The 14156-nt window shown below is 32.8% G+C and overlaps 1 protein-coding gene across 1 annotated transcript in view; it reads left to right on the forward strand.

Annotated features, from left to right (window-relative positions):
• Positions 1-7605: 7605 nt before the first annotated feature.
• The window catches only part of LOC123665289 (dosage compensation regulator), a 32832-nt gene continuing 26281 nt past the window's right edge, over positions 7606-14156 (forward strand). Inside the window, exons 1-5 of the mRNA XM_045599610.1 lie at positions 7606-7681; positions 8335-8585; positions 9366-9613; positions 13163-13336; positions 13747-13826. Coding sequence (XP_045455566.1) covers positions 7606-7681; positions 8335-8585; positions 9366-9613; positions 13163-13336; positions 13747-13826 — 829 coding nt within the window. The remainder of the gene's footprint in view (positions 7682-8334; positions 8586-9365; positions 9614-13162; positions 13337-13746; positions 13827-14156) is intronic.

A 14156-nucleotide genomic window follows, 5' to 3' on the forward strand; every position in this document is an offset into this window, starting at 1 on the left:
TAAATTTTGAGAAATTTTATTTCAAAGACTAAAATTTAATATTATTTAACTCATAACTACATATAACATTTTGTATGTTGCATAAAATATTTCAGGATATTAGTATGTAATACATAGATATTTTTAGTTAAAAAACGTCTAAAGTCCCCCAAATATGAGATGGTATGGTGAAATGAAATGAAATGACGGATACGGATAGACGGAGTTCTGTAGCATACGTAGTTAAAAGATACGTATTAACGGATGTCGATACGGCTAGATTCGTTTATTTCAGCTACTTCCACAGTATAATGTCCTATGGCATTTTACTATGGAGGATTCTGCAGAAAAAGGCTATCCGTTGTATTTACAAAATGGCATGTAAAGAATATCTGAGAGAGAAATTTATAGAGATCGACATCCTAACCTTTGCATCGCAATATATTTATGAAAATATAATGTACATACGAAAAAATAGACATTTATTTTTTAGTTTAGTGATCGACATATCTTGAATGATGTAACACTCAGGGACAACTACAAATTATTATTTACTAAATGCCAGCTCAGGAAAAAAGTAGTTCCTTTACAGGTATGTTTATCTTAATACTACACAACAAACTACTACTACTACAAGACTAAAAAAATTATTATTATCGACCTTTATGTAGTAAAGCCTATTATAACATCAACGGTTCAGCCTGTAATATCTCATGGCTGGGCATGGGCCTCTTTACCCTTGTAGGAGAAGAATCAGTGCTTAATCACGCTGCTCTACTGTGGCTTAACGGTTATAACACCAATGAATACCTTAATTATGAAAAAGCATGGGATTGAATAAAGCTCAACCAGGCTATGTCTATGACCCGCTCTGTAAATAGATTAGTGATGTGCCGGATCGTCAAAAATGTCTATCCGCGGATACGAATCTGGATACTGATATTTAGTATCAAGATCCGCGGATAAGGTTACGTATGGTTATTTACTCAATCATAATTGGTGCGTGACCTTAAAACGATAGTTGACGTCACGCTCGCCGCAACGACGGGCAGGACTAGGGTTGCCAGATCGCATGACCCTATTATAGTGAGAAAACAATTTTCCGTGATATCGGGATGGGTCAGGAGAAACAAAAATAAAATTAAATTAAAGTTGATACATATATATTTTAAAACAACAACATTTAACGTTATAGTTACATCGTCCGCTGCCGATACAAATGTCTATATAAATAAATACTAACAAAAAAAAAAAACAAAATGGTTTTCTCATTACTTATATATTATCATTATATCAATAATCAACGAAATTGAATACAGTAATTTATTTTTTTAGCATATGTATTTTATGTTACTTTTCACTGATTTTCCATTTTCTGTGCTTTTTCACTATATAACTTGTAATTCAAACAATTTACCTCAAAGTTGAGTGAAATTATTACCTCTGCTTTTATTAAATCCATAGATTATTCAGTAAACTAAACACTCTTACACGATATGCATTGCTTACTGGACTAGACAGCACTAAAGACTTTTAAATTAAATGTTTCTTTTAAAGAACAATAATTATTATACAATTATTCATCATCATTGATGTTATTAGGAATGTTCAATATTTCTACTAGATCTAAGAGGTCATTCCATGAGGACGAAGTCTCCTTTTTTTTTTAGTGAAAGTTAGGAGTCTTTTATATAAGGAGTCCTCGCTGAAATAATATCGTTCTTCTAACTACCTTAATAGCTCTTTATAAAATTGTTTCAGCATCGGATACTAAAAATTTATATGGATTTGTTTTTGCTGCTATAGAATTTATCTTGCATTCGGCATTTGAGCTGACTAGTAACTTTCTCGTTACAGCATGTTTTTTTTAAACAACTAGGTTGGTAAACAAGCGTAAAGTTCACCTGATGGTAAGAGATTACCCTAGGTTATAGGACCATCTGGCAACCCTAGGTAGGACAGGTTTCGACTGGCATTGTGCGCGTATTACCTTTGTTTAGCAACCAGGTCCAGGAAACGTCGAGTATCTAAAAAACTTAATAAACCGCGATAAAAGCCGCAAAAGTAGTTTCAATAAAAAAGTTATTTGTTTTTCATTTTCTTATATTTATGAATGTTATAGCTGTCTATTGAAATAGTGATCTCATAAGGTAATTGATATAGTATCTTTGAGTTATATACTATTGGTATGGTGACGTAATAAAAAATCCACAAGAAAAGTGATGGGTACGGACACGGACCTCATTTTTCCCGCGGATATACGCGGATACGGATATCCGGAACATCACTAAAATAGATACAGTTACAAATATTGTTAGCAGGTAGCATGTGGTGGTTTCGTTACACACGATTCGCTGTCTCGTGTTTGTCCTGATCATTTCATGGTCTTACTATTGCGTTTTTATCTTGTATATGACTTTAATTTTTTTTTAAGTACTGAGAGGTTTTTCCTCCAACTTTTTTTTTATCTCGGCCTACACTATTACTTTATGTTATTTATTGTAATATTTAATGAAGCCCAGGATAAAATAGGAAGGTAATGTCTACCGAGACATTTGAAATTTTGAGTAATGTTGACTAATAAATGTTTTCATTTCATTTCACACAACTGTCGTTTTGTCATGAATAAAATATTAAACGTTATTTAATTATTACATGTTATAAGAACATCATATTTCAGTTTTCAAACATCACACTATTGTTATTTAAATATCATTTGAACAATAAAAAAGTATAAGGAATGAGGATATGTAAATATGTACAAGTGCTTTGGCTGAATTATAGTAATCTAGATGTGTTACAACCAATGGTAAGAATACTATGTTTTGTAACACAAATATTAAGAATCGGTTATATGATTTTTAGACATGGGTAGTTTATAATTTCTAAAAAGTTTTATGGCGATATTGTGTTCAGAAAAATGTCATGTTGATGAATGTAAAAAAATAATGTCTAAAAATGATAAAATAATTTAGTATTGTGAATTATTGCAATAATAGAAACATATCTTTGATTCAATGATTAATAAATTCACTTCAATATTTTATGATATGTTTTTACCTGTCTGTATTTTTTTTTTCTGTTGCTAAATAAATTAATAATGATGAACCTTTTCAAGGCTAAAACAGATTTAGTTAGGTATTCAATTTTTTATTATTATTGTTCTTTGTTGAAGTCTACAAAATATTAAAGTAAAAATATATCGTGTAATATATTAAATACAAAATGTGTCTTTTTTTGTAATAATACCGACGTATGAGTGTGATATGTTGTGTGTTTTAAATAAAGTAATTTATAATCTTGTATACTGCTTTTTTTATTTAACTAATAATCGCACTATTTAACTTAAATTAAATAAAAGTAATACGAATCACCGCGTTGGCGCAACGGTTACAGTCATGGACCTGTTGCGTTGGCGGTTGCGGGTTCGATCCCCGCACACGACAAACATTTGTATTGGCCATACAGGTGTTTGCCGTTGTCTGGGTGTTTGTGTAGTCCTTGTGGGTCTCCCCACCGTGCCTCGGAGAGCACGTTAAGTCGTCCGCCAACCCGCATTGGAGCAGCGTGGTGGATTAAGCTCTGATCCTTCTCCTACATGGGGAAAGAGGCCTATGCCCAGTAGTGGGATATTACAGGCTGAAGCGAATACGAATCGAGAAATAAAAATAATAATAATCAATACATATAATAAAAATGTAACCGATCGTGGTCTGTACATTTAAGATGTATTAGACAATTTTTATTGGGAGCTTTAGCTACGCAAAATGCACCCAAAACAATAATTGTCAGGCTTATCTGATGTAGATGTGATGATGTTTTCACTAATATATTGTGGCAAGCTTAGCTTAACATTTGATGTTTGTTTTATGTCAATCGGTTCATAAATAAAAAAGTTATGCTAATTTAAAGAAACACGTTGAACATGTAAAATCACTATTCCACGCGAACGAAGTCGCGAGCACAGCTAGTAAATAAATAAATATCTTCACATTCACATACTTCTGTCTGTTCTTAAGCTAGGCAATGGTGGTGTAATGGTGCGTGGGCCGGCATCGACGGCGCCTAAACACCGACTGTCGCGAGTTCGAGGAGTGGATATTTGTGTTTACACAAATATTTTTTCCGGTCTGTTGTTAGTCCTTGTGGGTCTCCCCACCGCACCATGGAGAGCACGCTAAGCTGTCGGTCGCGTTCGTTATTATGTACACCTGCTAGCGATGATTACTCATAGTAGAAAATATAGGTAGGTATCCGCCAGCCCGCAATGGAGCAGCGTGGTGGATTAAGCTCTGATCCTCCTCTTACATGGGGAAAGAGGCCTATACCCAGCAGTAGGATATTACAGGCTGAAGTGCTACTACAAATACATTATTTTTGATAAATACACATATTATATATTATCATATATTCACCATCATATATCTTTATATATATATACAGGATGACTGGTGAATTACTATCAATATTTGAGGACGTGTTATTTGAGGATCATATATGACGAAAAAAAATTACATACAAAATAAATATTCATAAACTTCTAAGTAAAGTTAACCAACAGTTATCTCGCTAATTACGCGTCGTCTGGACGCCCTAGCTGCGCAGTCGTCACAAAGCAGGTGTGTAGGTATAGGTACATTTAGTTATCGCGCGGTCGTTTACCTACGTCCAAACACCGCCAAGTGTTAACAGGGTAGCAGGCTACTTTTGATAAACCAGTATGATCCAATCCCCCTTCATACTTTAATTTTAGCTTAGGACAGGCAAAAATACCAAAATAAGATTAGGCCGACCCCTTCCCCTTGATAATTTGATAAATATTAATTTATTACGTAAGAATCTAAACGAAAAAATGAATACACGTTTGGTTTTTTTCAATGTTTATTTTTATTTGTACTTTAGGTAGGTACTAATAATTTTTATTTTTTGGTAGTAATAAACTTTGGTTTTAATTATGATCTTTACCGACATAAGATTTTCAGTCCAGAGGCTTAACAAAAAAAAAAAAAAAATAAAAAACTACATATTCAACTACAATATTAAAATTTATCAACGAAATAACGAATGTTGTTTACGAAAGCAAGTGACAACTAGTCGGCACTCGCGCGGTTGCCCGCGATTTTTCAAGGTATTTTCACTTTGCGCATTTTTGTAATTTTACCTAAGAACTATGGAGACTAAAGACTTGATCGACCCCCTGTCCCCCTAAATCGTCTTACGTAATAAATGAACCATACTTATTGTCTTTTACACGATATAACACGAACGGGTCACTTTTAAGTACTCTGCATTTGTGTATTGATAAGCCATACCTAATTACTTATGACAGGTCACATTCACACGAGACATATTAGGTATACGCGTAAGATCGATCTCTAGGCGCGCGCGCGGGAAGATGGACGCACTCCGGCGTACAAACCTTACGGCGGCGCTCGCCCAACTGACCTAGTGACCTACTAATCGAATTTAGGGGGGAATTAGAATTGGCGGGGGTTGCGGCGGGCGGCGGCAAGCGGCACAGTACAAGGCCAAGGCCGCACGCGCCGCCATTATGGCTGAAAATTAATGTGTCTACATTTCATTTATTTAAATTGAAATGTGTGGGAATTTTGTCAAAAATTAAGTACCTATTTTTTTACATAATTCGAATGAGAATCATGTACCGAGTATCCTCTGTAAATATTGATAGTAATTCACCAGTCATCCTGTATATATATTTCTTGTGTGCGTGTGTATGTCACTGAACTTCCCTAGACGACTGGACGGATTTTGATTGAATTTTTTGTGTGAGTTCAAGGGGATTCGAGGATGGTTTAGATTCACAATTTGGTCCACTGGAAAATGTTTATTTAACTAATTTTTCATTTACGTTGTTGTTAATTTGGAATGTTAAGTAGTTGTTAATTTTGGAATGTTTTACATTGGATCCGGTAGACTGCGCTATCATCGCAGCATCAAATATTAAATATTATTCTATTTTAATTTCAGTTTGTCCCGACAGTTGGTGCTGCGATCAAATTGAGAAAAATATTTGAAATTTCGTGTTAGTGTGTGTGTTTGTATTAGTGTCAGCTAGTATATAATAATACATACATAAATTATTATTTAAATAATAAACAGGGGTCCGAATCGAACCTAGAACCCTCGGAGCAGAAATCAGGGTAAATAATTTTATACTGCAACCAATTATATATATATATATATATATATATATATATACGGTCGAATTAAGTAACCTCCTCCTTTTCTTGAAGTCGGTTAAAAATCGATCCTCATGCCTCTTTTCATAATTATTTTATTTAAAAAGTTCTAAAAATTTTAATTTTTTTTATTTTAGTTTCTTTATTAATTATTATCTCAATTTTTATTATTACTAATTATAATTTCAATTTTGATATTTGAACTTAGTACACTTCATTTCATTTACACCACAGAGTATAGTAATACTTACAGAAACTTTATTCTTACGCCAGTGCAATTTCTAGGGAACATTTTGGACAAATATTTTTCCCACTGTCAATGGTGGTCACTTTTTTCAACTAATTCCCCACATGATGGCATTCCTTTCCCTTGTCTCTTGCTTGTCTCCAAGAAGCTTATCAATTATATAATAAGCTTCTTGCTTGTCTCTTATAATGAATGAATGAATTTAGAATTAATGGCTTTCACTAGTGCCGAATAGCACAGATGATTTCGCCAATGTCACGTAAGATGGAGAAGACACGACGGAGATTGGTCGGTGAATTAGAGGTAGCAACCTCAGTAGAATTTTGAAGACTGCCAAAATAGTAGGTATTATATATCAAACTATGAACCTAAAACAACACAAACACTAAATATACTATATACATAAACAAGAATATTATTAATAATTTATTTACATCTACACTATAAACAAGTAAATAATAGAACAATCACCTAATTTATTTACAATTTAATTCTATTACGTTTGATATATCTACACAAGAATGTACAATGAGGACTAAATACAAGCATCAATAAGCAAACAATATTTACAGGACGGGGGATTTCAGGGGGAAGGACATCGTAAATAGGGTAAAGGAGTTTGGGACAGTTGAAAAGGATATGGGATGCTGAACCTTCGTCGAGGCCACATTCGCACAGTGAGTGATCACGCACCCTAATTTTTGCTAAATGCACTGGAGTACATGAGTGACCAAGGCGCAAGCGACAAATTGTTGATGTTACCCAGCGGTCGGCATGTCTATGAAGAAAAAACCAAGGGCGCCTTGGAATATTAGGCTGAATGACAGAGTAGTGTTTTCCCTTAACCGATGTTGACTCAACCCACGATGAAGTCCAGGATTGCTTGTCTCTTATAACTTCGCTTCTTTTAGCTTCTTTATAACCTGTGCCATACAAAATTTGTCAGATCAATACAATACTATATATTGATTTGGCAGTTGTCTTTTACTTATATACTCTATGGTCATCGTCATCCGTGAACCAAGTCATCAACTTTTGGTCAATCGCAAGTCAATTGCAAGTCAATCGTTGTAAGCCGGTCTGGTAGATTCGCAGACTTGTGGTTAATTTCCATACAGTTGGTTTCACGCGATAATTATCTTATCCGTGTTTTCTTAGTATAACTGTGGAGTTCTAACGATGGATGTGAAGTCATTTTTGTTTTCGTGGGCCGCAAAAAAGGGTTTAATCCCGACCTACGATATCCGTGCTACAGGTTAGTGCTAATTATTTTTAAGACGATTATATAGTTTTTTATGCTACCGAGACAATATGAAAGAAAACCAAGTCTATTGCCTAATTAGAGACTATTGACAAAAATTAATTGAATATAACATTAAAATCAGTTGACAATGTAATAAATAATGTTTTAATTGAAACTAAGAAATAGGAAACATAACCTACAAAAAGTGAGCTGTCGCATAGTTTATAAGATAAGTATTACTTATAAGACTTGTGATTAATTAATTACTAAATGTTAACCTGTGGATATATCTTAGCCTATGGATATATCTTAGCCTGTGGATATATCTTAGCCTGTGGATATATATATATAATATCACTACATGGTATAAAACAAAGTCGCTATCCGTTGTCTGTATGCCTAGATCTTTAAAACTATGCAACGTATTTTGATGCGGTTTTCTTAAGTAAATCGAGTGATTTCAGAGGAAGGTTTATATGTATAATTCATACGTAATATAGTAGAGAAGCAGGATAGTTTTTGCAACCGTGCGAAGCCGGAGCGGGTCGCTAGTATATATATATAAACTTCAAAATGACGGCTTTTAATCTAAAGACTTACCTTTTTCTTAGTTGATCTTACTATATATATATCAATATTTATATATATATATATCTTTGTTGTAGGTCCTAAACATCGTCAGCGTTTTCTCTGTGAAGTACGTGTTGAAGGTTATACTTATGTCGGAGCTGGTAATTCAGTGACGAAGAAGGAAGCCCAGAAAAATGCTTCACGGGACTTCGTGAACTTTTTAGTCAGAGCGGGAGATGTAGCTGTCAGTGACGTACCTGTTGATGTTCAAGTAAAATCTGAAAATGAAGAGCAACCTGCAGGAAACTTGCAAACTCAAGAACAGCAAAATAGACCTGTCTTTCAGGTATACTTTTCCGATAAGTTTATTCGGACACTAGCGTGACTCCAGCGGTAATTTAGTGTGAGTAGCATGACTGGCACTAAGTACAGTTTCAAACATATTGTGATTCTGTTTCTGTAATTTAACCACACTGAATACCCCTAGAGTGTTATTTAGAAGTTGGACACGTCACGGAACGAAATTATGCTGATGAAAGGTCTAATTTTGAGGTTAGGTTAGTTTTTTTCATGATGTACCAGTCACACTCGATTACTGCTGGAGTCACGCTAGTGTCCGAATATCCTCAGCCATACTTCTTGTATTATGTATAAAGCTGATAAGATTGTTAGATGTGTTAATATTGATATTATAAGTGGTGGAGCAGTTGATTTAATTTTTTTTCAATATATTCAACATTTTTATTGACAAAGGTGGCAAAATGTTACTTGTTAAAATGTGTGTAGTGCAATGTGTCAACCTGTAAATTTATGCACTGTAATCAGTGTTACAAGTACATATTTTAAAATTCATGTTATAAAAAATATTTTACTTTTGTGTTCAGTGCTAAATTTTAAATAAATAATAGTAATATAGCTCAATAGTAGGATATATTTATCTTAAAATGTTTAGGTAAGTTTTAATAACATAGTTTTTGACAAACAGGCTTGGTTTTAAACCCATTGTAACTACTTTATAAATATTACCTCAGAATAAGTATATCCTCCGAAGCAGATTGTAGTAACAACAAAAATTAAAAGTAAGCAATTTACTCATATAAACTTACACTGTTCTTTAATTTTCCAGGATGGTATGGGTCCAGAGAGCATGGGGCAAGCATATCAAGCTTATGGTGGAGAAACAGAAAACTTCACTTACATTGATCGCCTTCAACAACAGAAAAATGTGGAAGAAGCAGAAGACCTCGACGTCAATGCAAGCCTTCACGGCAACTGGACTATGGAGAATGCGAAATCAAAATTGCATCAGTTTATGCAAATAAATAAAATCAATGCTGAGTATGTTTATAAAGCAGTAGGACCTGATCATACAAGGTAGGTCTTTCATCACATTTTGATTTAGTAATTGGATACGTTTCTCATCAAACTACATGCTTAAATTGCTATTTAAAAAGTTTAATAAAAAATTTGTTTAAAAAAATTTGGAAGTGACTATAATTAACAGATTTTTTTTTAAAAATATTATTGAAATTATGGTGTGGATTTAAAATTTTATTTCAAAAACATTGTTCACTCTAGATTAAACATAGGATATTAAACATCATTCTTTGCTGCTTATTAGTACACTGATAGCTATAAATGTCAATACAGGTAAAATTGAAATGACTATGTAGTGGTAAATTAGAAGTCATACTTTTTATTTTAATTTTTTTTTATATTTTTGATTCACATTTATCAATTACATCATACGCATTACATAAATTGTCTTACAAAACTACTTCTAAATAAACACATTACCTACAATCAAGAAGATAAATTTTCGAAATTTGTTACTCTGTATAAAGTCATGTTAGATCGGAAATCATTAGAACAATAATTTAAATCAATACGAGAAATGTTTGTAATATTATCAAGTCAACTCATTTATGTTCTGCTTTCTTGCTTTGTACCTCTATATTGTACTAAGATAATTAACGTAACCTTTAGTGCTTTTGCTCTCAATAAACATATTTCTGCTATTGTTTATCATGTAGCATTTATGTAGCATCAATAATTAGTGGATTATTTACAAGTCATGTGGATATTTTGTTTGTGTTTATTTCATTTGTTTCATTTATGAGGTAGAAATTTGAGTGAAAATTAAACATTAACATCATTCAATTATAAATAACGCTTCTTTATATAGATATCTTTGCCATTTGTCTGCATGTAATGTTATCACAATACTTATTTAAGAAGATTTAACAGCAGTTAAAAGTAGTTTTGGACAACTTTTAACAAATTTATTTATTTTAATATTTCTGACTCAAGTTTTTACTACATTATATGCTTCTGTGAGTTTATTATTATTTAAATATTATGCAACAAAATTATTTCTGTCTATTATTAATGGATATTTACTGCCACTGATTATTCACTAGTAGAAAAATCAATGGCAAAAATACTGTTGTAGACCATCTGGGAGTGTGGTTGAGTTCTAGGTTTATAATGCTTGTATGGGATAAAGAAGTGACGACATTTAGTGCAATCTCTATTTGCACTGGAAGTCGTGGAGATTACTTGAAAAAAAAAACGTGAATAACTTCCATACAAGATTTACAGTAATTAAATCAGAATAGAAGCCGAATTTGCAGCTTAAATGCAAAGTCCGCTTCAAAATGATGTGTATGGAGCCATTTTGTAGCTATAGTACACTAAAACATATCTAAGACAAAATAATATAACTGTTGAGTTTTCAATGATTTTTACAATTCAAGAACTTCAACCAAGATTAATAAGTTCTAAAAAACTACTAAAACAAAAAGGGAAATTTTGATATATAATTAATTAATGTTGATGAAACTTGTGCTTTGGCATCTTTCTTTCAAAATTGGCTTATATTTTATTTTCGGGTCTATGACAGTGGAAACTACAACACTTAAATGTGTTGTAACTTGATTGACTAGCCAGTTTGTGTCTCTTTATTTGAAAGAAGAGTAATACGATTGGTAATAATAGTCTTAGATTGTTTTGGACGCAGGTACTGTTGGTACATTCGGCCACACTCCCAGAACTATTGCACTGTTCTTCATGACATTTTGGTAAGTGATTGTTATTTTATTCTATATATAAATGCCTCTTAAAGCAATATAAAGTAAAACACTTAACTTAATATATATATATATATATATATATATATATATATATATATATATATATATATATATATATATATATATATATATATATATATAGATTATTGTTGATTTGTGAGCAATTGTTAGGTGCAGTTTATATATATAGGAAATTGTGTTCCTAAATAAATATTGGAATGCATTGATGTATTAAAAAGTCACAAATCTGCTATTACAATATATAATGCGAAATGAGGGGCTACATTAGGTATACCTATAAGTGTTTATTTTGGTATTATTCGAATTTGGTAGTATCATAATGTTATTATTATGGTATCAAAATGGACTAATGTGACTATCACGATATAATTGATCTAATTATTTTTGTGATACAATCATCATAAACAAGAAGAGAGAACTCGTTATGAATAGCAGTATAGGCCTACATACACTGGACCTCATAGAAAAAGAATCGGTTAGAAAATCTTCAATATCTACAAAAGTACCTTTTACGTGGGGATAATCCTCGTGGATTAGAGGTTAGGCTAGAGGCTATGTCAGACTTTTACTGACCAAAAACCACCACGTGTGAGCAGTCATCTGCCTGGGTGGGGCGAGTTGTGGTCGCGCTAGCATTCGCCATCTCGCCCCAGATCTTCAAAAGTACGTGACCTAGCTTTATGAAATAAAGACTGAAATAAGGAATATTTAATGAACCATAAAATATTTACACCCATAGATATTTACATTAAAAAATATATATTTTTTATTTTTTTTCATAATTGTATAAAAAGCTGAAAATATAAAATAATGGTTGTTTAAAAAATTATCAATTGATTCGCGTTTGTTTTAGTTTTGCGATGAAAAAAAATATAAATATGGTGTCTCTGCCTTATAAATTTTACTATTCGGAAGTCATCATGTTGATAATCCCTGAAGAATGAACCAGAATCCTGACAATGCTTGAAGATAGGCACAGTCATCGACATACAGCGAGAACTGTTGGTATGATTCTTTCTACAGTTCAGCGACTAGTCCAGCGTTTTCTTGAAACGGGATCCAAGTATTGAAGACCAGGAACAGGCCGGACAAGATGCAAGACGGTGGGAGGAACAATTTTGAGAAATCGCTTTCTTACGGCTATTGAAGTAAAAAATGATCATTTACGAGCAGGAGGAAACAATCTGAGTACAGATAAAATGAGACGGCGTCTCGGCTGAAGCAAATTTTAAGCCATTAAGCCTGCAAATGGCCCAAAACTAGAAAGACACCACAGAAACTCAAGGTTGAGTTATGGTAGAGAATACGAGAATTGGACTCTGAATGACTGATAAAACGTGGTTTTAAAAACCAAGTAGAAAGTACGCCAAATCGCATAAGAGCAGTATTGCGAGCTCGCGAGGCACCAAGTACTAAAGTGCGTGAAAACGACACAACTGTAATCAATCTACATTTAAGAAAGTACTGGAAAAACTATGCATTTTTATTTATTTTACATATATTAAAAATAAAAAGCTTGTAACGTTTCTTTTTCATTTTCATTTAATCACATTAAATATTGTTTAATTTAGTCTTAATTTCATAAAGTTAGGGTCAGGTACTTTTGAAGATATTGAAGATTTCTAACCGACTCTTTTTCTTTGCGAACCACTTTATATAAACCATTAGATGCTAACAACTCTTCTAGAATTTATTTAATATGTTACCTTAATGGATATTGGTTATTGAGTATTTCCTCCTCATTGGTTAATTATACAACAAAATATGCAAAAAGCCGAAATTTTCTGACGACTTTCGAACTTATCTACAGGAGCTTTTGCTGTGAGATGACAATATACGTACGTCAATTAGGACGTAACGTTACTGGTCGGGAAACGGCTTCTAATAAACAAACAGCTAGCAAGTCTTGCGCTTTGTCATTGGTACGACAATTGTACCATCTTGGTGTCATTGAAGCTTTTAGTGGAACTTTGAAGAAGGATAGGTAAGTGAAAGGAACCTTAATTTTTCTGTACATAAATAGAATTCACCTCGGTCCTTCGGACCTTCGGTCACCAACCCGCTTGCCCAGCGTGGTGACTATGGGCAAAACACATGAGTTCACGTTATTTTTGGCGTAAACTTGTGGAGGCCTATGTCCAACAGTGGACTGTATAGGCTGTAATGATGATGAAATAGAATTCATTGGTTTTATATTGATGTTTGAACAATTATTAATGTAAAAAATTACGATATATACAAGTTCAACTGGAAATTACGAACTAATTATGCTCTGGACATATTTTATATAGTCTAAATGTAGTTCTAAATGTAAAAAAATCGCTGCATTTTTTAGTTTTTAACCTAATTTTTATTTTTAAATATACAAGATATAAAGTTAGGGTAACTTTTCAGATCTGCTGAAGGTGTGGTAAAGCCGTACAAAGTTGCTATCAGTCCTGAACTTGAAAGTCAGCTGGAAGATGCTTTACAAGGTAAATTAATTATGTTAGGCATTTAACAATTACAGTAGCATTTATACTGAATATGATAATTCTTTCTCAAAATCAGCACTTCCTGCATTTAGTACACACTAGCTAACAGCTGTGCCATGCAATTTTATACTAATTGAATCTAAGGCCATCAAAATATTTATATGAAAGTAGCTTATATGTAAAAAATCAATCAAAAACTTCTTTATTTGAGTAGCCTTCAAAAGCATTCTTATCATTAATATAATCTTGAATTGAATAATATGCTTCAACTATTAAATCCTTTTTATTGCGCATTTTAAATTTATTTGCTGTTATTTGTAACATCTGTGG

Source organism: Melitaea cinxia, chromosome 23 (genome assembly GCF_905220565.1).
Source record: "Melitaea cinxia chromosome 23, ilMelCinx1.1, whole genome shotgun sequence".
Classification (NCBI taxonomy): domain Eukaryota; kingdom Metazoa; phylum Arthropoda; class Insecta; order Lepidoptera; family Nymphalidae; genus Melitaea; species Melitaea cinxia.